At 40.8% G+C, this 25,576-nt stretch overlaps 2 protein-coding genes across 2 annotated transcripts in view; both read right to left on the bottom strand.

Moving 5' to 3' along the window:
* Positions 1-544: 544 nt before the first annotated feature.
* spata6 (spermatogenesis associated 6) lies at positions 545-14,205 on the bottom strand. Its single transcript, XM_061738211.1, has 11 exons — positions 14,082-14,205; positions 13,212-13,349; positions 12,505-12,553; positions 12,334-12,375; positions 12,069-12,193; positions 9,536-9,616; positions 6,526-6,960; positions 5,355-5,457; positions 4,659-4,699; positions 4,050-4,207; positions 545-1,188 (listed from the first exon to the last, which is right to left on the bottom strand). Exons 1-11 carry the CDS (start codon positions 14,157-14,159, stop codon positions 1,083-1,085), a joined length of 1,356 nt encoding a protein of 451 aa, XP_061594195.1. The 5' UTR covers positions 14,160-14,205; the 3' UTR covers positions 545-1,082.
* A 605-nt stretch (positions 14,206-14,810) lies between these two features.
* Positions 14,811-25,576, bottom strand: part of agbl4 (AGBL carboxypeptidase 4) — a 361,271-nt gene continuing 350,505 nt past the window's right edge. The window contains exons 12-13 of the mRNA XM_061738212.1: positions 15,455-15,548; positions 14,811-15,286 (exon numbers count right to left, since the gene is read on the bottom strand). Of these exons, the coding sequence (XP_061594196.1) occupies positions 15,178-15,286; positions 15,455-15,548 (203 nt within the window). The 3' untranslated portion in view covers positions 14,811-15,177. The remainder of the gene's footprint in view (positions 15,287-15,454; positions 15,549-25,576) is intronic.

Below are 25,576 nucleotides of genomic sequence, written 5' to 3' on the forward strand. Positions count from 1 at the left end.
CCGCTGGATGTCGGAACCGCCGCTGGTCGGAGCCGCTGTATGTCGGAACCGCCGCTGGTCGGAGCCGCTGGATGTCGGAACTGCCGCTGGTGGTCGGAACTGCCGCTGGTCGGAGCCGCTGGTGGTCGGAACCGCCGGTGGTCGGAACTGCCGTTGGTCGGAACTGCCGTTGGTCGGAACTGCCGTTGGTCGGAACTGCCGTTGGTCGGAACTGCCGTTGGTCGGAACTGCCGTTGGTCGGAACCGCCGTTGGTCGGAACCGCCGTGGGTCAGAGCCGCCGTGGGTCAGAGCCGCCGCGGGTCAGAACCGCCGCGGGTCGGAACCGCCGCTGGTCGGAACCGCCGCTGGTCGGAACCGCCGTTGGTCGGAACCGCCGTTGGTCGGAACCGCCGTTGGTCGGAACCGCCGTTGGTCGGAACCGCCGTTGGTCGGAACTGCCGTTGGTCGGAACTGCCGTTGGTCGGAACCGCCGTGGGTCAGAGCCGCCGTGGGTCAGAACCGCCGTGGGTCAGAACCGCCGTGGGTCAGAACCGCCGTGGGTCAGAACCGCCGTGGGTCAGAACGGCGGTTCAAAAAGTCACTCATACATTTAGTCAAAGTGCAATAAAAGTAAAGATGGTCATTTATGATGTTAGTGTTTCCCTCTGGTAAAACATAATCTTCCATATTTAGTATCACGTAGGGTGAATGAGCTCATAAAGATGCACTTCATTTTTTATTAGTGGCGATAAACCTCAAAATATGATCACAGATGAAACGGCTGACCTTATGGTCAGCAGCAAACAGCTGTGCACAGGTCGTATTTAAAATGTTTCCATGCAACAATGTTTTTATTTTTGCATTCCATCCAGAATTACTTTTTCTCCTCACTCGCTCAAGTCTCTTTAGTCTCTAGAAGCTGCAGTTTCCCAGCGGTGGGTCTTGCCGACCATCTCGCCTCCGTTTTGTTTTACAAGCGTGGAGCCCTTGACGGTTGCAGCTAAAGCCACGTGTTCGTCTCACACGCAAAACACAAATGTTGCTTCTTTATACTCCAGCACCGTTATTGTAGCCTTTATTGCGTTTTACTCTCATCGGTGTGTTAAAGGTCAAATGTCACGTTGTGGTCCCGGGTGGTTTTCTGCTTCTGCAGCAGCTTCTGGACTCGGCTGTGGATCTGCTCCCAGGAGGATGGACTTATCTGAAATCTGAGGAACATAACATTACTATTTTCAACCTGATTTTTAATAAGAACATCAAGAACATAGTGTAAAAAAAAAAAGACAATTATTAGTGTTGGTTTCCATCCAAATTTACCTGAATTGTTGATTTAAAAATATATTATGTTTTTTTCTTTTCATGGAGAGGAATTGTGTACAAAAAGGTTTTGTTTTAAGGGATACGAGAGAAAAACTTTCCAGTCGTTAAGTAACAAGTGATTACTTAATTTTGAAAGAGTCGAGGTTAAGCTTTACTTATGGGTTCTAAAACTGTTTGACATATGACACAAAAAATTGACATTTTTATATAATAATAATAACTTGCACTAATACAGCACCTTTCAAGGAACCCAAAGTTGCTTTACAGGAAAAGAACAAACAAAACAAAAACAACTGGGACAAAATGGGAGGGAACCACTTAATGGGTAAAGGCCAGGGTGAAAAGGTGAGTTTTGAGTTGTGCTTTGAAACTGTCCAGAGAAGAGGAGTTTAGAGTTTTACCCACAGATGAATATTTAGATACCTATCTGTTAAAACATTTGATTAGTGATCAGACTTGTGCAGAGTTTAACCAGCTGATGTGATGTGTTGGGGCAGGAAAACATCTATAACTTGCAGGTTCTGAGGCCCAACTCATAAAAACAGATGAACTATCACTTTTACCAGAGAGCCAATTAAAATATTTACTAAGATTTAAAAAAAAAAAAAGTTTTACTGCTGATTACTTGGCAGTATTTCTGTCTGTAGTGAAATCCAGAAACGATGTGACGGCTTATCCACGAGAGGGACAAATGAGGGATAAACTTGTCAAACATCTGCACAGCTCTCTTTTACTTTGCCTTACACACAAGGTCAGATTATTACATTTTAGATCAATCCAGAATTTCCTGTCCCTCCAACACTGTTCACTCAGAATTTTTGAATTTGGCTTCATCAATCATCGAGTTAGTCAAAGGAATTTATACGTGTTTAAGTTTAATAATAATAATTCAACCATCGCTGTGATCTCACTTTGGTGTGCTGGAAACTTTGTTGTTGTTTTTTTGTCCCCCCTTTTGGTCCAGTTTCTACCTAAAGCCATATTTGTGCTGGCGGCGATGTGGGCTGCATCAGTCATTAGATGGTATGATGAAGTGTGTCCACTAGTCGGTGCTGTAACCACAGACGTGAGGGAGGAAGCCGAGCTGACACCCACGAGGTGTACAATATTAACAAACAAGATTTGAAATGTATCATACCACTTCCATCTGAACAACCAGTCTTATGCCTCTGAACTTTTACAGTTTGGCTCAGAAATCCCAGATTGAGCAGCAGCACATGGGAGGCAGAGCAGTAATTGTGCTTCATCAGCTGTTGCTGCGTAAATGCACCTCGGCCACAAAGAGTCCAGAGAAAACTGATCGTAGTGATAAAAATGAATCCCGGCATCGTCTCTTATCCACATCCATTTGTCGGCGGTGGAGGGGAGACGGCTGATTGACTGACTTGTGCCTCGGCCTGACTGTTAGTGTAGGAACAGAAGCTTCTCATCTGTAATCAGATAAACTCACTACCTGCTTCAAAAAGTCATCAAGGACAAATGGTCCAGAAACACGAATAGACGGAGTCTTCCAGGCTTACGGGGCTAGTGGCATCTGTCGTTTTCTTTATGGATCAAAGTCAGAGGGAATCTACAAAGGCCAACTCTAATCTCCCACCCAGCAAATCCTGCCGCATTTCCAATTGAGAAAAGTATCATTCATTTGCTGCAATTTACTTTTCAGTTTAAGATTATCTATTGATTCTAATGTTTGCTTATGGACTGAACAGAGGCGACGGGGACAGGGATGCGAAAACAAACAAACAAACAAACCGGGACATCGGTCCCATCGGCATGTTCAACTCACAGCTGATGCGATTCGCGACAAGGTCTCTATGAAAGTATTAAAGTGGGCGTCGGGTCAAATGCATCAGTCTCGAGCTGAAATACAAATCAATACCATTTTCCTCTTTGTTTTCCTTCTCTTGGCCTCCTCTCTCAGTAATGAACAAACATGACAAGACATCAGCTTCTGTAATTTAAAAGGTGGAGGGGAATTCATCCTGCCCGTCGAGTGTGATCAAAATTAAAGATTAGATGTTTATGTGCACACACACACACACACACACACACACACACACACACACACACACACACACACACACACACACACACACACACACACACACACACACACACACACACACACACACACACACACACACACACACACACACACACACACACACACACACACACACACACACACACACACACACACACACACACACACACACACACACACACACACACACACACACACACACGCTGTCCCAACAGCAAAAGCGTGTGACTAACAGCGTATTGGATTTCCATATATTTGCTGCACACAGTCTATGGGAACTCAAACACGCTACTTTCTTTTTCTTTTCTTTTCCCCTTTTTTTTTTTTTTTTGCTTTTAAGATCTTTTGAGCAAATATCAATGATTTACACAGATGGATCACAACAAATTTAGGGCAAACACCACAAAAGAAGAGGATTATGCTTGCTCCTGCTTTGACGTGAGAACGAGGGAGTCAGCAACCATGAAGCTCAGAGGTGATTTCAACAGCGTTTGAGGAATTACCTCAGATGTTAAACTCAATCACTAGAAAATCTAACTGTAACTTTTTTACTGTGGATTCCAATCAACAACGTAGAAGCTCACCTTCAACACATATTAACCTCCATGTGAGTTTTTAAAATGTTCAACCTCTTCCAGTCATTGCATATCAGAGAATATGAATGAATGTTTCTTTACTGTATTAATGTCAGGACACGGCTCGTACCTGCGTCTGAGGCTGCTGGCGTTTAAAGGACTTCTGTGGTCGGACACGCGCCGGCTGGACTCAGCGGAGGCAGAACCTCTCACAGGGTTCTGGGTCTGGGGCTCGTCTCTGGACGGCGTCTCCACGGGCAACTGCTCCCTCTCCAAAGCCCCATCCATCTGAGGGGGGTGATAACTGTAATTATTTTCCATTACTTTTAAATAAACATGTGACTAATGCTTTCTATAAGACACCTTATACAGTATCTAAAAATTCCCGAGACAAAAAAAAGTACATTGCTGATAAGTTAATGCATGTCTTTCATAGTGAATTATTCATTTTCACAGAAAGCTAACATCCTAAATATGTTGTCTATAATGGGAGCAGTGAGGGACATTAATTGCATCTCGACACAGAGAGTATTATAGATAATGAGTCTGCTACACCAGGAGCAGCAGACTGAAGGGAAGATGTCTTATATAAGTGCGTTTTGGATACTTTAAGTGCTTTAAGAAACCAAGTAAAAGGCTACCTATGATATTTCTTCACTCACAATAAAGACATTTCGACAGTACTCATGACACCACAGTTCAGCTATCTGCCGGCTATAAATACTGTAGTCAGACTTACTCTGGATGGTCTTGGTCTGTAACTCCCAGAAAGTGAAGAATCTACACAAACAACAAAAACAATATTTGGGAAAATTGATATATTGGAGTATAATGTGTTTAGTACTTCTTTTAGATATGACATAAATTTTCTTCTTGAATGTATGTATTTAAGATTGAATAAAAGTGATATCTAAATAAATCCAGACAAACCAGGGAAGAAAAATATCATTTTGTGGCAAATTGTAACATTTCATCCATCCATCCATCCATCCATCCATCCATCCATCCATCCATCCATCCATCCATCCATCCATCCATCCATCCATCCCTGCTTGTCCAGGTTCAGTCAGACCTCCTTCTCCTCAGCCACCTCCCCCAATTCCTCCGGGAGGACATGAGTAGTTCCCAGGCCAGCCTAGAAATATCATCTCTCCACCGTATCCTGGCTCTGCCACAGGACCTTCTCCCGGACCATGGAGGAGTCCAGGAGAGGAGGAGGAGGAGGAGGAGCGACTCTTCTCTCCTGGACCTCTCCCCTTCTCTCAGAGAGAAGGTCTAGCAACCCTGGATGTTAATGTTAACCACCATCTTCTGTTCAAGATCAATAGTTAAGAAAGCAGACACTTTTTTTGAGACTATTTCCAAATGTTATTTGTGTACCAGAGTACCACAGTATGACATATGTGATGGTACATGTATTAGTGATGAGGCGCACCTGTGTGATCGAGTGAAAAACGGACGGAGCGCTGATGCAGACTGCCGTTCAGAGACGAAGAGGAAGGTGTCGCCACCTCAGACAAGGAACTGCAATGAGAAACCTGACACAGCAAGCAATGTAAACTAGTGTACTGCTGGACAGTAACATCAGCTTTCTGTGATTTATTTTACTGCACAGTAGAATACGCGCATCGTATTGTTTTCATTTTATCCACATCCATTAATCAACCCTGCAACTGACCATTTTGAGATAAGAAATGCCACAACAAAAGCGGGGAAATATTTTCTGCTACACTGTTTCATTCAAATAAAAACAGACTACATTAATCAGAATTGTGGATTTCTTTCATTGTACAAAATTAAGAATCATTTTTTTTAACACACAAGCAGGGGTTGAAGCACTGGAACTTGCTTGACAATGTATTCACTATCGGGCTAAACCACTTCATTAGGTGCCTATTTGTTAATTGTGCCTTGACTCTCAATTAAAAAGGGTTAATTATAGAAAGGACATTCACCCTAAGGAAATGCAGTGGGAGAAAGCACGCTCCTGTCTTTAATAAAACACACATATTATTCAAGTAAATCCCATTCATGTACTTAATTATTTCTTCTATTAACAATGGAAGTGGATCCTGATATTCATATGATTAGATTTGATATAAATGAAGAAGCAGAAATCCAGCGGGGAGCAGATGGAGGGAGGGCAGCGGCCACAGGGCTCTGTTGTTCTCGCCCACCGACTCTACACTTTCCCCTCAAAGCTGTGTAATCGGAAAATCCCTCTCTTTTATATGTAAATATGTGATAGTAGTGATATGGCCATGATTAAAGTGTTGGTAAATAACTGCATTCTGGTTTAAATGGAGGACGTGTGCTGTAAAAGTCCCTCAGCAAGGATAATTGGCGATATTCCACACACTTTCAGAAAGTCAAAAATCCATTATCGGCTCAGCTAAAAACATTAACACTCCTCTATTACTAGGCCCTGCACTTCATCTGCTAGAATGATTAAGTGACATTTTAGGATGCTTCCACTGAGGTTTTAACTACAACAATTCAGGATCCCAGTATTTTCTGTTACACCTGCACACTGAGCACGTCTATTTTCGGCTTTAAACAAACCACTTTAGCCTTTAGTTTGGAAGAACACAGCTAATGCTACTAACCAAGAAGGGCGGCTGGCTTTTGGTTTCCTTTTTAAAGTGGTGAGGACCCAGCTGGAGGTGGCTGAGTCTTTGCCTGGAGTCCTCAGAGAGCTGGCACATCCGCCGGTGCGTGTAAGGAGACAAAGCTCGTGTCCTTGAGGAAACCGTGGGCTGTTGGTAGCCAGCGTCCTCGGAAACCGCGGTGACAGTAGGGTTCCTTTCCTTTTTGTCTTTTTGAAGACGGCAGCCAGATAGAGATGAGAGAGAAGAACGCTTGGATGGTGATGACGGTGCAGAGTTTGAGATTCTGGCCCCAACGTTAGGCTTCCCAGCTTTAGAGGTAGAACAGTTCCCATTAACTGACTGGGAACGATGCCCACTGGCCGATGAAGACTTTTTTGTTGGAGTTTGTTTGGATGGGGTTAAAGGAGGCCTCACTGGAGAAAGACAACATGTCTGGGGTGCAGAAAAAGGATACAAGAGACAGGAAAGTGAATTGGTTGTTAAAGCATGTTGAGGTGACGCACAACATTAGAGTGGTTCAAATTTCTCTGCAGACTGCAATTTTTCCTTCATAGAAGCATCACCCATTTTAGCCATTAAGACAGTCGCTCTCAGTCTTGACACAGACTTGCTCTCCCTGGAAAAAGCCATTAAACCATTAGCTAAATGATTCTGCTTAAGCGTTATAACAACAACAGCTCTTGCAGTCTGCAATGCCATGGAGACAACCTCTGCAGAATTACTTCAATAACTCTAATGGCCACTAACATCATTCTCCAAAGCAATATCCCACTTCCTGCAGGTAATGCCAACCGGGGATAAATAAGTTAAGATAAAATGTTAATTGCATTTGATGGCCATCTCCAGTCTAATATGATAAAGAGGCCTTGCCTGGCTGTAAAACCAAGATAATCTAAATGCTAATTAGGGAAATCACACCACATTAATACTATTTTTTAAGAGAAACTAAATGATGAATAAATCACCATCAAAGGTGCCATTTGACAATGATCTGATATAATGGAATTAAGACAAGGATGACCTCTCTTTCCCAAATCTCCCACCATCTCTGACTTCCTTCTGTCTTCTTCGCGGCGGGATGGACACTGGGAGAGAGTCATTTTTCCTGTCACCAGCTGTGTGGCTTGACTAATGCGATTAGCTGATATTTCCACCATTGCTTTAGTGTGATAAAGACACTGTACAACAAAGCCTGCCGCGTTGACAAATATTAGCTGCTTCAGACTGCTAACACTTTTAGAGCTGAAGTGTGCACAATGGCAGTGTTAACACGCAGCTGCTAGGAAGGTGTAATCTCGTAATGATTTGAATGTTAACTCGCTAACATTTGCTGAAAGGAGCAAGAGAAGATAATTACTGAATAAACAAACTTTTTGAAAAGGGGGATGGTGCTTTAATAAACAGGTTAAAAGACCAAAAAAGAACATGCATGCGTGTAAGACGTTTACTTTGAATCCACTGAATAGATCTTAACAGATTTCTGCTTTGACAAAAAAGTCTCTTTGTGAGTTTAAGTAGGATTTTCCAAGTTTGAAACTGTGGACTCCCTTCAGACAAATCTTAGAAAATGACTTCTCTTCATTCGTTTGTTAGCCTGGTTGGAAATACACGAAATACTCACTTGGAGATAATTCTCTGTCATGAAATGGGTCCAAGACCCTTCCCAGTACGGCAGTCAGGTAGACTGCCTGACTGACATACTGGTTTGATTATCAGAGCAATGAAGCTCAATTACACGAAAATCGAATTTAAAAGATATTCAAATGTGAATTATAAGACTTATAAGATAACAATGCAAGCAAAGGCCAGAAGAAAAAAGAGTTAAGATGTGGTTCAGAGTAAGCTTACACTGATCAGTACCATTTGAGATGTTTAATGGAAGTCGCTATCTTCCTAAAGCTCCATTTGAATGTAACATGGTTTGTCAGCTGGGTGGATATGTAGTCAGAAAATGTCGATGCTAAGGAGCCATTAGGAAAGAAATAATGGAGAAATCCTACTGTCTGACAGCCCAAGTGATGCTGCGATCCAGACGTCCCCCTGAGGGGCCACTGCAGAGCTCGGACAATCTGCTGTGCTGTCAGTGACATCCCATTTATACAAATGGCTTATCTTGCGTTACCGCATCTTTGAAATGCATTGTACTGCGTTTGGCACTTTAAGCCAAGCACTCTGTGTGATAAGATCATATGTTGCTACCAGAATGTGAAATATTTCCATCCATCCTGTTTTAACACTTTTTCAGACCAAAATAGGAACATTATTCTGCATAAACAATGACAATACGGGCTCAATGAGTAGTAGAAAAAAACCAACAGGGTAAAACAACAAGGGATCTAAATTAATGAGACTAAAAATGATTTCAATGGATGAAATTTTTGGTCTATAAAATGTCAGATAACAGCAACAACCTTCCATCACATTTAAGCGTAGCTCATTGTTATGTCATCAAAGTATGTTTTCTTTTTTGGTAATTTGAAACACAAAAATAATTTAATTGTTTCAGATTAAACCAGAAGAACAGAGGAAATAAACCAGATCCACAAGGATACATGGTATGGTAAAGATGACTCCCTAACACTATAGTTTGTGTTGAAAACAGAAGCTACTGAGCGACTTATGTGAAAACTCCTGAAGATGTGAGCGAGGGCTTTCTATCAGCATCATTGATCTGCCGCAGCATAATTATATTCACAAGAGGGGAACAAATACCCTTGAAAAACTGCCGCTATGGAAAAAAAAGATGCAGTAGCCATGGCAACAATAGAAGGTGGGTATGTATGGTGAAATAGACAAATGTGACGGCAATGTGATACCACTCATTAGAGCCCTCTAGAGATCAATCTTCAATGCTCTCGCTATGGTTCACATCCATATTGTGATGTAGCTCGTTAAACTCCATATATTTATACCGTGAGCGGGCAAAGATACAAGTCTTTTGAAACAGGAAACACAGTGTACATGTGTGTACACAGACTTGTGTGAGGTATTAAAAAGAGGCACTTACAGCTGAAGCAGCACAGCTCTCTCTCCCATCACTCTCCTCTATGACTGATGTCGTAGCAAACTCCACTTTGGGGGAGATTCCCTGGAGGGAAAAGGGACAATAGAGCAAACAACATCTTTAACAGGGGGGGAGAAGACAAAAGGACAGATAAAAGCGCTGCGTGGAACTCCAATTTATAACCACAAATCTTCAATTTGCTTGAGTTGAGAAAAACAAATTGCAGAATAAAGAAGGGCTCCAGTGATGTTTAAATAATATGGCATTTGGAGAGGCATCTGAAATTGCTGTCAGCCTTAAAAACAAACACATAAAAGCATCTGTTATGGGAATGGTCTTGAAAGACATTTAAATATGCCACTTGGTGCCTCGTAGGACAAGGGGAAGGATGGAAAAGCAACTTCTAGTCATGAAGAGATGAAGGCAAAGCGAAGGGAGGCAGGGACAGCGAGAGATAAGAAAAAGAAAAGATAGGACGTGGAATGGATTAAACGACAGCAAGTTCTCAGTTGTCTGTTTATCTAAGATAGTCAAGAGCTACATAAGGAAATGCCATCTTCTCTGAAGAAAATACTTTGTCTAAAAAAACGTCCGCCATAGTGGACCTGCCACTCTTTTTCACAGGTAAGAGCCATTCAGATTAGGAGAAAGAGAAAAACTTGTTCTGTCCAGAAACAACATGTGTAACAAGCGTGGGTGATGTGGGTAAATAAATTATACCTCTGTCCTTGCAGCTGGAGTGGTAGAGCACAGAATATACCTATCTAGATAATTAAAACCTCTATAAAATATTGAAAAAGCACAAAGGACTTTTTTCGAGTGAAAATATCTGTTCCAATTTCATTTGAAGGAATATCTGCATACTTTTAGGAGGGGTCGTCTCGCTGCCATGGTCTCCCTGTCCCCACCATCGCCAAAAACCAGCCAGAGTAACTGTAGACTTCCATCCTGGTCTTCTCTTGAGCATATTGTTTAAGTCACAAATCAACTACTGGACCTAAATCACACAGCTACAATGGACATCATGACAGAGGCGATTTAGAGAATAAAAAGAGAAAAGAAAAAAGAGAAAGTGAGAGTGAGCAAGCACAACCAAACAAGGGTAAAAGTTGGGCAGCATTGTAAAAGTGACTTAACCTTCATGCCTACAGGGGCCCACTGAGCTGGGAGTGACAAGTTCCTTTGTGCTGCTTTAAGTATCTGGGTTTTACCTACTGCCAACAAGTGTCAGAAGTTATTTCTGTCATTTCCTGCCATCTCTGCTCTCCTTTACTGCATTTTAATACAACTGAATTTTTAATGATGCTTTTCTTATTCACATTTTTTTCCCGTTTCCTGAGACAGCGACTGAAATAGCACCTGTTAAGACACACCTTAACAAGTCGCTGATTTAGATGTGCAGCTCTAAGCCCGACTGCTGCTCTGCAGGGCAGACAAAGGTGAAGGAGAACAATGCGAGTGCTTGTGGGATTATTCTCCTGGCACTCTTCAACAGAGTTTATCTTCATCTTTAAATAACTCAGTAGTGAGCACTTGGAATTAGCCATCAGGAGCTCAGGTGTTTTTGTTGGTACGATGTACATGTTACAGTGAGGCCAGATTTGTTGAAGTGATGAATGGGACAATCTAGGCCTGAGTAACATTTACCTTACGAGAAAAATGAAGAACAAAGTTGACTTAACAAACTCCCCAAGATTAACTTAAGTTAAATTGTTAAAGTTGAAGCGCTGTTAAATTTAAGTGAGATAAAACAAATATTGCCAGAAATGAATCCAGGATTGAGCAGGATCCCCGAGAATAGTATTAGTTTGGTTAATTTCCCATTTGCAAACTCATTCTGTGGATTCACGCCTCCTCTGCTTACCCTGTCTTTTCCCCCTTTATAGGGTTGTAATAAAAGATCATCCTTCCCCGTTTCTGTGGTCTCAGAACTGCCACGATGAGTGTCTGGGGCAATGTGGGGTTCAGTGTTGTGACTTTGGACACTCTGCCATGTGACGACGTTGAGGACTAATTCAGCCACCATCCAGGCAGAGGGAAACTGACTAGTAAGCAGAACATTAAAGTGAAAAGTGTCCATTTAGGAGTTAGGAGTTAGGAGTAAGAATAAAAAAAGTTTGTGTGGGGTAAAACTTCACTGAACTGTTTTAATCGAGTCATTTTCAAAACAGGTGAGGCGCAAATCTACATTTGATTGGATTTTCTTCCTCTCGTAACACATTAAATGTAAAATATGGAAATAAAAATATTATATTATTAATATATTTAAAAAAAAATAAAAAATAAAAAAATAAAAAAAATCACATTTCAATATCTTGTTAGGTATCAGTAAATCCACTGATTAGCTGTCACTCTTTTCAAAGTAACAACATATGAGTAGCCCACAGCTCTAAGCTTTAACTACAGCTGTGGGCAGGAGTCTTCGTAGTGACCGACTTTTTACTCCAACTATATTATTTGCTTTCAGGGCTCAATTAAGTATTTTGGTAGTGAATTATATTGAGAACAAAATAAAGGGCATAAAAAAGAAACTCACAGGAAAAAAGGGGGATCTCCTCATCAGTACTTCTTTTTCTGCAGCTCCTCTTCCGGTGCTCAGTCTGGGACCAGGGAACAGGAAGTCTTGGGTGCATTCCTGCATCGTGGCTAGGATCTCACCCTCTGAAAACCATACAGAAACAAGAAAGAAATGAGCACATACATATATACACACATTCTACGTTAAAATCAAATTTTTGCAGTGTAATGATTGGATACAGTGGGGACTTAACATGGCCATATGGCCTCATCAGAAAGCATACCTGGAGGGACCATCTGAATCAGCTCAAAAAATGTTGTGTCAGCTAAGAGTAAGGAAATCATAAACAAACAGTCTGTGAGCTTATTATCACCTCAGCTAACAGCGTATAAGCTTGCAAAGAATGAGATTCAAGACTAAGATATGAGGAAGTAAATCCCAGATGGCCATTTACCTTCAAGGAGTTCAGCTACATCAGCAGGGTCAACAATGCCAGAGAAAGTCTGGTAAAACAGACAGGGTGAATTAATACTTACACCAACATCCGGCTGACGGGCAAGAAACTCTGCCATCCTCCCGAGTGAAGAGAAAGCTGTTCAATCAGCGGTAAGGAGCGCAATATCTAACTGTGGGTTGTTTGTTAGAATCTTGCCAATATATTTTACAAAGCTAACAGTATCCTAATAATGTTAAAGAATATAATAATATAAATTATAATTAAATACTCTCCAACATTAATGTATGGGCATCTATGAGAAAAAGATGTCTCGGAAAACTGTCTCAGAAAATTAGAATATTGTGATAAAGTTCTTTATTTTCTGTAATAAAATTAAAAAAACAAAAATGTTGTACATTCTGGATTCATTACAAATTAACTGAAATATTGCAAGCCTTTTATTATTTTGATATGGCTGATTATGTTTTACAGTTTAAGATTCCCAGAATATTCTAATTTTTTGAGATAGGATATTTGAGTTTTCTTAAGCTGTGTAAGCCATGATCAGCAAAATTAAAATAATAAAAGGCTTGCAATATTTCAGTTGATTTGTAATTAATCCAGAATGTATGACATTTTTGCATTACAGAAAATAAAGGACTTTATCACAATATTCTAATTTTCTGAGACAGTCCTGTATATGCAGTTAACCATATCATTCTTACCTTGACAAAAACCATTTTGTGATTGAACAATAAAGGGAAGACAGGGGGCAAATACGGGGTCTTTCTGAACTGGCCCATGATGCACACACTGAGGTATATGTTGTTCTTCTTATTCAGAAGCACTCCTGGGCATGTTACCTGCACAAAACAATGAGCTATGTCACTATGGTTTACATGCCCATGTTTAAACAAAAAATTATTTGGGTGAAGAAAAGGCAAAGTGTGTGAGTACCATAGTTTAAGCAACAACTATTTAAATCCAGGAAGATGGCCACCACTTTTAGGTGATATCTATGGCCTACATACAAGTGCTGGCCGAGATATTTGGACTGTTTAATATACGAGAGCAAACACAAACCCAAAAACTTATAAAAAATAACTTAGCATGAGTTAATACTCCTAAATCAAATCAAAGATGCAGAAACAGCTTCAGTCAAACTGAGCTGATGCTCAAATCTGACACTTTGCTGATTAGTGTGGTTTGCAAATACTGTATATCAACAGAGAAGGATGCACAGCATCAGAATCAAAGTTATATTCAAAACATAAACATTTTAATAAAAGAATGTGTTAAAAAATAACTAATTTTTACCCACCATGAGGAAGTTAGATCAACTTCCTCATGGTGGATATAACACATCTGTTTAAACTGAAGCAAAAATCTAACATTGAGAGACATGTATGGTATACTCGTGATTAAGACCTCTTCGCGACTACCAAATAATTCCTTAAATAGAAAAAGAAACCCCCAAAACAATTGCTATAAGTTCAACACAGCCGAGCTGTTTGGAGGATGTAAAGCTGCTAGTTAGCTCATGTTTCCAGAGCAACTACAGCAACAGATCAATCTGAACCAGAGGAATAACTTACTCTCTGGATGTCCAAGTACACGGTGCATTTCAGGGACTTTTTTTGATGCTTTTTGAGGGATAAAACCTTCCGCTTCATCTTCGGTATTCATGTGTTGAAAAGTTCGTTGTCATGGCTGCCAAATCAAATAGCAACAGTCAGGCGGATGTGGAGTCACGTGACTTTGTGTGGCCAATCAAATCTCAGTGACACCGGCGCTTCACTTCAACGAGCGACAAGCAATTCATTGTAATTCACACACACACACACACACACACACACACACACACACACACACACACACACACACACACACACACACACACACACACACACACACACACTATATATATATATATATATATATATATATATATATATATACATACATATATATTATTAATTGTATACCATATATATATAATTCCATAAATATATGGAATGATGTCTGAATATATGCCCACAGCTGTAGTAAAAGCTTAGAGCTGTGGGCTACTCATGTGTTGCCACTTTGAAAAGAGTGACAGCTTATCAATGGTCTTAATATATATAAATATTATCTGTATACATCCCAGTTATCTGTTTTTGTTTGTGCACTGCTTTTTCTCACTTCTACAAACACTTACTGTCATTGCCCAAGGACATTTCATCCTGTGGACTGGGAAGGCAGGGATCGGACAGCTGCCCACAGCTTAAAAATATTATTACAAAAGAAACACTTCAAAAACATTGTAATTTATAGGGGTTTAATGACACATTACAATGGTAATAAACTTAATAACACTGTCCAGTGAAGTCATAAAATACGCAAATAATAGTGCATGCACTTTCATAAAACAAAAAGCTGCCAAATGAAGGGCTCATATTGAGTCAAAATTAATAATCCAGTTTGTCCACCCTCAGTGTTCGATCGCTCATGTTTTATTGTCACTAAATAGCCTGGGAGGGAACCTATTTGAATTTTGGTCCTCCAAGTGCTATCCAGTCATCCCACTGTTACGAATATGGCATTTAAGTCTTTATAGCCAGGGAGATGCGAAGTCTCTAAATGCACATGGATCCTGCTGAGCCAGTGCTCTGCATTTAATACATGCTCCAACTGTGTCCGTTTGAGTGCCTAATGCCTGACACTCTGGTTCTTGTCCTTTTCTCTGTTCGTCGTGTCTCTGCCAAGACATATGTTCTTCCCAGCATTGGTTTCAGCAGTCTGGTACATCTCCTCAGCACTAAGGAAGAAAGAAGAACTTCTACGTGAATGACTGAGATGGTGGCATGAAGACAGAAAATTGTATCACGAAAAGATATTCTGCATTTATGTAAAAAAAAAAAAAAAAAGGATAATTAAGTATATGTAATTCCTAACATGTTAAGTCTGAAATGCCACGCTGTTTCACCTTTGAATGTGAGTTGGTCTGTTGTCCGTAATGAGGCTGTTTAGTTTGTAGTAATCCAGGAAGGTTCGAGCCACATTTTTGCCCAACCTCATGTCTGAGGACACAAAGTTAAAGCCAAATCTATTTCTTTAACAAAACTGGAGGTAACAAAAACCATTACAGGAGGGATATATCTGTTAAAGACAAAAATGTGGAGTAAAATGTAAAAGTGGCACAAATCAGTCTTTTATAAAATAGAGGAAACCACTAATATTGGAAAGGAGTCACCACAATCCTGTGGTAGCCAATGCCAATACCTCTCTTTGTTAAACATGTTCTGGTTTTGTGCGCTGTTTGGGTTCTCTCATAACATCATGTTTTACCAACAAGATATGGTATACTGTACATGACACATATTACAATACCTCCCAAGAAATAAAAACATAATTTGGAAAGCCAATTAAACATTGTATTCCTTCTCTCTCCTCAGACAACAAACCCTGTACTAAAAGAAATGTCAATACTGGACTTATATAGTAAGAAGACCAGAAACAATTGAAACTGCAGTCAATATTTACAGCTTTTGCTCCCCAAAGTGGACTGAAGAATAGACCTCAGAAAAATGAATCATGGATATATTTCTAAGTTTAAGTAAACCTTTTTCACAGAAGAAAACTATAGTGTAATTCAGTGTTCACATGAATGTGTCTCCAATTGGCCGGCCAAGAAGCGTGAGAAAGGTCAATGACTCAGATTTATTTGGGAACAGAATGTAAAAGAAAAAGAAAAAGTGAAGTTAATATTCAATATCTGCAATGAATATATTTGCATGATGCATGGAAATGTGTAATTTTCCAGACACATGCAAGACAAAATAATATGCAAATGAAAAAGCCTTAAAAATGTCCCCTTTTTCTTCACCAACGTATCCAGGGAGGGACTGCAAACATCTAAATACAAGCCCCCGGAGAAATGAGCAGTGCAAATGCTCAGGTTACAACACACTGTTGAATTAATTTAGGCTAAATCACCAGCATTTCACTCGCATCAGCCAAATGCATGATGCTGGTATGAATCACACAAAGCAATTACGCATACGCTGAGGCCCGGTTTAAACTCTGAAATGAATGCACACATCATCCCCCAAGCCAGCTGTTCCATACAACATTAGAAACCCTATCAATAACTAGAATGCATTCATATAACAGTTTAACATCTACGGCTGCTGTTGCTAAGCTGGTAATCATTATGTTGGGAAGGCAAGTCATTCTGTCAGTCAGGTTCAGGTAATGAAGAAATGGTGAAACACTGCATGCCAACAATGTTCCTAATCACTGTGAGGATGCAGTGAAAATGAATAAATAAGAACAATGTTGCTAAAAGAAGCACATTTTATCCAGACACCAAGGTGAGTCCACTGGGCATATGCTACATCAATATCAGCTGCCGATCCATCTTAAGACATCTACCCCTTCCCTATTCCATCATCCTCCTCTCCTATAGGACATCCATACATAATGTTCATGTGGATCCTAGCTCAGAAAAACAGATCTATAAAGTTTCTTTTAACTTTTTTTTCCCCTAATCTTGTGCCATTGATGTTTAGCAGCCTCCATTCTTCACCAGGCTGGAGCATGATGAAGCATCACAGAGACATAATCTGTCTTGTACCCTGTAATTACCTTGTTGATACTCCAATACGATCTGTCATCCACTGAACGTTCCATCTGTCACAGCTTTGTGATCAAAACAACTGACGTACAGAAAAAAAAAGCCTCTCACTTTTATTTTTATTTTCCAGTTTCACTGAAAACAAATGATCTGTGCTACATAAACTCTAGTTTGTGGAAGGGCCCAAAAGATACTGTCCGTGATGCAGAAGCATACATTTGGCATTGACACAAGTGATACCTTGTGCAACATAAATGCAAATCCACAAGTATTCTTTATACGTTAGATCTGTATGTGGAAACAAGCTCCTCGTTAGTCTGTCCTCTTTCAGCCTTTGATGTTCCATTTATCATTGTTTTCAAAAGCACAGGAAATTGTTCTTTACGCAGCAGTCTGATAGCACTAGCCTTCACATCTGGATGTGAAATGTTGTATCACATCCAGATGTTTGTCTCTGTCCAACATCAGTCTATTAAGATGCTAATTCCACCTTTCCTGCAGTTACGTTATTATGACTAAAAATGTGTCCTATGATTTGTATTGTAGGTAGTCAGCTACAACAAGCACATGTTTGGGGATACAATGGTACCAGCACATATGCTACGTGACCTTAGATTCAAAACACGCTCCCTTCTTCTATCCCTAATGTCTTCACTCTGACCTCTGGAAAGTTTGCGGTGCTTTCCTCAGTTTGCTCTCATCAGCAGAGCTCGGTGCCAGTGCTGGGTTCTTTGGCCAGGCTCGCTCAGTGACAAAAATATCTCACGGACCCCACCGTGCGCAGATGGCCTCTCAGCTTGGCTCGTCACGACTCACCATCTATTGCAAGAGGTTTTTGTGATGGACGGTCAGCTTCTGAAGGAGAACTTCTTCCACCGGTATGTGGTCGGAGACACAGAGGATGCCCTGTGTGCAGCCTGGCTCGTTGCCGGGGGAAACCATAGGGTTTATAATGAGGCTATTTATGCACCAGCGATGTAGGTACGAACCAAGAAACAGTCAGTAAGTTTCGGCATTTTTAAGATTTGTGTGTTTGGTGACATGGACATATTCAGATTTTTTTTCTTTTTTCTTTTAGGTGCTGCAGTCCAAATGTAGGCAGTATCTGATGAACTAACATAATCACTAATACTGATTACACTGTTTAGATTGTATAATTAACTTCATTGGATGCACTAGCATTATCATTGTATTATCATTACCCATTATTGGGGAGGTCACAGAGATGTGTACGCTGTGTGTCAGCATCTCCCCTCCCTCTCACTGAGGTGTATTCTTCATACACATAATAGTCTTGTCTGATCAATAGCAGGTCATGGTCATGGCTCAAGGGCGTGCCAGGGTAGACGCTGATAAGATTATGGGGCATGTGAGACAAAAGTGATGTGGGGAGGGGGGGCTTGTTTACTGCAGCTGTTTGCTGTCAGCATCACATTTAGCGGCTTTCACCGCAATGTCTCTTGTGTCTTGTTCTGCCAGACAGACAGACAAGGTGACGAACAGACAACAAGGTCCCTAGCGGTGAAATGAACAAGGCACGTGGAGAATGCTGCCTGGATCAGACAAGAGTTAACAAGGAGACAAGCAAGGGGACGTCCGTGCCATCAATATGGGCCACTGGCAGGTCCTGTCAGTGTGCTGACACATAGACAACTAATTATCAATGCTAATTAAAGGGCTAGTCAACAACAGCAATACAGAAAGGGACATTTTTCCCCCAATAGTGAATCAACAAACTGAAAGACCTCACGTCTGGTGCCCCAAAGGGACAAACAGGAGCTGATTTAAATATCTAAGAGGAGAGACTGTCACTGTCGAAAGCACAAACTCTCAAACTTGAATTTTAATATAAATGGAACGAGTATTGGAAATGGTATGTTTTCTTAAAGTACAGTGTGCATTAATAGTTATAACCTTGCAACTATGTCAAAAACTGAAAACGGACCATTTTTCTATACTTATTTGGTGGAGTTTTACTCATTTGCTGGCAAAAGAATACTTCTCTCTTAATAAGTTTGTTAAAGAAAGGCTGTAGAAAGGAAAAAAATTAATGTTATGATAAAAATATAACAAGCTATAGCAATTTTTGCACTTAGCTAAGACCTTCATTACATCCAATTCCCTCAAAGCATTGCTTGGGGTTTCCCGTCTCCGCCCTTCATCTTTCCCAGCACCATTCTGTTTAGGATTAGGATTTGTGCTCATCATGGGAGAGTAAGCTGTATGATTTGACAATGTCAGTTATTTTGTTCAAAGCTGCAAATTAAACAAAATACGGACCCAGTGGACATTCATGGTTTCATATCTAAGCAGCCTAGTTAGGTTTAAACTAACTCACTCTCTCTGCTAAGGCGATTCGTTTACACTGTTCTCTGATTTGTCACTCAGTGAAGCTGAAGCTGAAGAAAGGCCCACACCCGCGGCCGGATGGGCTTCGTTAATTCCTTCACTAATTCTGATTATTTTACTGCTAAAAAAGCTCATAAAGTCCTCACAACTGAGAGTTGCGAGCTGTTGAGAGCTGTTACTCTTTGTCAACCTGGCTACAGTACTGAGCAGAAAATGTGGGTTATTTTTATTATCTTCTCTCAATGATGAATAATAAGTTGTTTAAGCTTTGCAAAGAGCTTTCTAATATACTATTAGACGTTCCATGCACGGTGGGAATCTACAGATTTACAAAATGATCACTTCCTTTCTGTTTTATGCATTTTTTTGTTTCAGTATGCAGATATGCAAATTATACTATGCCCCTGTGGTTAGAGACCTTCTTTCTCAAAGGAGCAACAGCATCTAAAGCTGAGTGCAGCACTACTGACGAGGAAGTCAATATCTGCAGAGGTAGAATTTGGGTCCTCGATTGTTTCCCTATGTTCTACTGTAGGAAGACGAGAAGCAATAACCTCTTTAAATTTAGCTAGTGTTAAAGAGCATATTGCAGGTTAGAATTTTTTCAAAAATGATACCTGACCTTATGTGAAAATTACTATGTGAGAAGTTAATGTAGGATTTAATATGTTTTACAAGACATAAGGGCACGTATTCAGAGGAAAAAGTGGCTGATTTTAGCCAAGCTCGTACAAACGCTTTTTTTTCCGAACACCGCGTCATATGATGTCACACCAGGGAGCATCTCCACAGCTGCCCCATCTGACTGCCCAGACCCCGTACACACGTAGCCGGGTATCTGCTAAACCGAAGATATTTTCCTACGTTTGGACCTGTCATCCACATGAAAACGCAAATAAACGAATGTTTAAAAAAACTCCGGGCAAAGTGAAGATTTTTGAAAACTCTGTTTATGTAGATGCGTGTAGACAGAGACAGAGAGCAGTTCTGCGTTTTCCAACGTCACATTATGCTCCAAAACAACAACAAATCTGCTCTGAGTCTGACGTCTAACGTGCGATCCAGAACTGCAGATGATCCACCATCTGTCCTCCAAGCTATTTATTAAATAAATGGTCTCTGCTCTTGACACCGTTACACCGACGCGGAGCCTACGCCGTAGGGTACGCGGCGACGCGCAGCAGGGCTGCAGCTGGGCTGCAGCTGGGCTGCAGCTGGGCTGCAGCTGGGCTGCAGCTGGGCTGCGTTGATTAACGCGGCAGCTCCTCGGCGGACACCGGGGGGACTCCAGCTCGTTACCCGAGAATGAGGCGCCGCTCCCGGGGAGCTGCGCCGCAGAGGCGGCCCGGAGGCCGGATGACCAGATGATCTACAGGTTTGGAATGCTTATAAATGTGGTCGAAAACGCAGATCTTCGTTTATGTGTGGAAGGTTTTTTTTTTTTTTAACAACGATGTAATGTGGATACTCATTTTTTATAAACGAAGGGGGGGAAATACGGGGAAATATTCGGTTTTAAAAATACCCGGCTATTTCGGATGCTTTTAATCAGAAAAAAGAGAAGATAATAAGCCTGTTTTCTGTTTAGAAAGTGCAAACGTAGACAGATTACAAGTACTCACCCGTTTTTAAGGAGTTATTTTCGGAGTTTCTTTCAGGAGCACGGAGCAGGAGTGCTGCAGTGAATAAAGGCGGATTTATGGTTCCGCGTAAAATCGACGGCGTAGCCTACGGTGTAGGGTACGCGGCGCACGCAGCGTTCTGTGCGTCGCCGCGTAACCTACGCCGTAGGGTCTGCGTTGGTGTAACGCGGACCCATAAATCAGCCTTTTAAAAAGCGAGTTTCAGCTGTCAATCAAAAGAACGTGGGGGGCCTAACGGGTTTCGTAATTATAAGGCTGTGGCCTGTCATATTGGTGTGAATACACATTCACAACCTCTTCAGTGTCACAACTAACATTAAGATCCATTATTTTTCCTATTGTTGAATTCACCGCGCTCCCTGATGTCACGTCACTTCCGGTTCAACTTTTTCAGATGCGGAAGTAAAATACTCTCACAAAAACAACTCCGGAGGTCACTGTAGTATATATTTATGCGTATTTCAATGAAAATTCAGTTCCTACATTATTTTCCTACACATTGATTCACAGGGGTCTCCAACCTGCAATATGCTCTTTAAACATCTATTGAAGTAATACTATTTATTATGCGCTTTAATGATGGCAATGTTAAATGAAAACATTATTAACATTATCAGATAGGAGGGAATCTACAGGCAACACTAACTAATTCTCAGTTTCTACACTAGGTGAGGGCGAGATCGAAGGTGTGATTAAAGCAGTGCGTCAGTTTGTTTACTTTTTGCGGGATGCCCATCGATTCTAAAAGAGAATAAAAGCTAATTTACCGCTATAGCTGTCAACATCCATATGGATGCTAAAGTCACCCAATATAATGACTTTGGCTGTATTTAGAAATAAACCAGATAGGAAATCTGAGAACTCAGACAGTAACTCTAGATAAGCACCAGCAAGGGGCCGGTACACTATCACTAACAAAACTGGCTTCTCTGATTTCCAACCCGGGAGTTTTAGACTAAGCGTGAGGCTTTCTAACGTATTATAATCACATTTGGGTTTATTTGAAGACTGGAGTTATAGATGGCTGCTACCCTTCCGCCTCGACCCATGCTTCAGGGAATATGACAATTAAAATAACTGGGCGGCGTTGATTCATTTAAACTAACATACCGTACTCCTTCTCCTGTAGCCATGTTTCTGGATAAATGATGATAAAAGTTCTTATATTTAGCAGTCCATATTTAATTTTTGGTCTTTAATTGGCACTAAATGTCTAATAGTGTTTATTTTTACAAGGTTAATGAGATTAACGCCTCTATCACGTCATGCTTGGTGAAGTTTTGAGGCTGGGGGATTGGCACCAATTTTATTTTGCCTATCACCTTGTTCGAATTGCCAATTACATAACTTACTTCTATATTTTTATTGACACACTCCTAACTTCTCAGAGCAGAGAGCACTGCTTGCTTTCTTGTGGATTTGAAACCTAGTTAAAAATACTCGGCAACTGTTTTGATCATTCATGTTTGACTCAGTGGTTAGCAACATTTTTGCGATGCGATAAAGTCAAAACACTTTTTTCCTGATTTACTTTTGCTTTAATGCTGATCTAACTTGAGAATGACAAGTTGCAAATATTTGAGTAGAAGATTTGCACCTACATAAAACGTTTCACCATTAGTTAGGTTCCTGAAGCAAGTAAGGAACCTGAGGCTCTAGAGAGACTTCGGCATATGGAGAAATGTTGGACTGAGGAAGCTTTTACGATTAGTGCGCAACCTGTTCTTCTACCTACGGCACAGCCTCCGAATGCACCCATAAAACCAAGACCATAAAGATGGGCACACATAATGTTGAGTTTCTCAGTGGCTCAAAAACTGCAGTCTTAAAAACCAAGTTGCAAAAGGCTAAAAGACAAAAGTCAAAGCCTCAAAAGTAGTTGATATTCCAAGTAGCGACTGTAACATAAATTACATTTATATGTGATTTACATTAAAAGCACCCTGCAGGGTTCATTAGTTATCTTTTAAAAATCCTATCTTTAAAACAAAATGGGTGAAATAATAATGTGGGATCACAAATGCTCTTCTACATTATTTTCTTTCTTGCATACTTGGGATAAAAACAAATTCCACACTTTTCAATTGTCAAGACTGTGCTGCATAGAAACCATTCTATCAAAATATGTTTACATGGCTGGTTCTTATTTATAGGAAAGTTTTAATTGTGGTATTGCTGGAGCATTGTTGTGAATTAAATGCACCCACTTTTATTGTTCCATACCCTCTGAGTACTTCAACTTCAACTAAATCAGCTTATTTCAACAACTTCATTTTCTTTCTGCTTTATTTTGGCACTATTTTTAGTTGTGAGCATTACTTAGATGATCAGAGATAAAAACATTTCCTAGTTGAAATGATATTTCGCATTTTGCCACAAACAGCTGCCTGATCAATATGCAACAACTACGGCAACAAAACTCAGGTTGTGCGTGTTTATGCATATGCGACCGCACTCCTGTGAAGACACCTATTTATCTGAGATTGGCAGCAATATTTGTGCAATCAACTGTGTGCACAAATGCAAGTGTCTCTGTGTGTGTTTGCTTGTATGTGCGATCTCCTATCCATTTGTTCTTGTCTGTGTGATATGATGTGTATGATGTGTGGTAGTGAAGCATAATTGCCTCCCAGCTATATCATTTGCATACTTGTCACATCCTGTCCGTTGGATGTCAGGTACAATGATTCATACTGTGTTCCCCTGGCAGCTCTGATATTCATGGTGCCCCACTGTTATGGCGAAAAGCACATCAAGCGTTGTTGAGTTGGCAGACAGACATGACACACACGCAGAGAATCAAAGCGTCGATCAATTTGTGACGTCACACAACCTTGACGAGCAGTCTAACAGTTCTGAACTCAGTAAACTTGTGAGTGACCACATATGATGTGAGAAAAGCAAATTTGCTGGAATTAAAAAAGACAGAAGGAAATGTTGAACTCAGTACAGGAGAAACAAAAGAAAAAAATCCTGAATGGCTCCCAAAATGTTTCAATAATCCTTCAAAGTCATATAAACAATAAAAAAACAACGTAACCGCAAGGTAAGCAGGCTTTGGAAGCTTACATGAAAATAAACACAACCAGACAAAAATGGAAAGCACCAAACTATCAAGCAGTGTTTTGAACAAGATCCCAGGTTCTCTCAACCTTGAATCATTTCTCTTTCAAGTTCAAACTTTCTAGATGTGAGAGTTTGTCAAAAAACTATGTTTGTAGCATTATAAGACAAAACAAAAGTAAAATTAAAAAATAAACAGGGGAAAAATGATTTAAATGCTTGAATCTTAAAAACTGGCTTAAATTTTCCAGCACAGGAGGTTGCACATGACATCATTTCATCTTGAATTTACATTAAAGGAACTAACTTCAAGTACAGCAAGTAAAATTGTATACATGAAGGAGCAGGAACATGCATGCATGCAACAAACTTGCAACACCCCCCCCCCCACACACACACACACACACACACACACACACAGTCAGGTGTTAAATGATTAAAGGAAAATCTGACACATACACTCTCTCCTTGCTGTATTATTAAAAAATATTCCATATTTTCCACAATACAATGCGCTGTTATGTTGGGGGTGATGAGATGAGAGGAAAGAACAATGTAAAGGACAGAGGAGGACACGACGGAGGAAATCAAAAACATATACACTCGTGTACACATGCACACTCCATCACACCTTTTCTCAGAGCACCTTCAAACTGTGACAAAAGTCTTGATGTTGGAAAGGTTAAGATTTCAATTCTGGTTGCTGCAAGTTCCCGCAGTGAGCAGGCGAGAAGGCAAAGATGAAAAGGTGAGGGCAGCACGTTTGGAAAGTGACAGGAGTTAGGGGCCAAGGTTATTATTTATTTGTTATGTGTTCCAGGGCATGTGTGTTTGTGTGTATGTGTGTGTGTGTGTGTGTGTGTGTGTGTGTGTGTGTACGTCAGGTGAGAAAACTGGCGATGTTTGTGTGTCTGTTTGTGTGTGTGTGTGTATTTGGGGGTGAGGTGAGGTGAGGTGGGGGATGGGGGGGTGCTAAAGGTCTCTGTTGAGGATTTACACGCTCCATCAAGCAGACTGCTGGGGCGTAAAAAGCAACATGGTCGGTTCCTTCAACCTGCCTGACCCCAATCACCACTGTACACCGGGCCTCCGCGCTGCCTGCCCATCCCGCAGAACTCCTCCTCCTCCTCCTTGGACACCTCCCTTTTCAGAGCTCAAGAAACATACATAGAACTAGAAAAACAAATAAACAAGTTTTGTCACCAGGTCGCACCTCTCTCACAATTTGACCTTCAGTAAAAACACACAAACACACGAAGGAACCTGGGTCCCCCTTTTTCACGCTTCGCTCTGAACCCAGCGCTACTACCTCAAATGAAAACACAGAGCTGAATTTTTTATGTGTTGTTTGTTCAGTGTAGAAACCAGACGCCTATGTCCTCAATATCTGCGGCTGTGGCTATGTGCATGCACATGC

Source organism: Cololabis saira, chromosome 13 (genome assembly GCF_033807715.1).
Source record: "Cololabis saira isolate AMF1-May2022 chromosome 13, fColSai1.1, whole genome shotgun sequence".
In the NCBI taxonomy this organism is placed as follows: domain Eukaryota; kingdom Metazoa; phylum Chordata; class Actinopteri; order Beloniformes; family Belonidae; genus Cololabis; species Cololabis saira.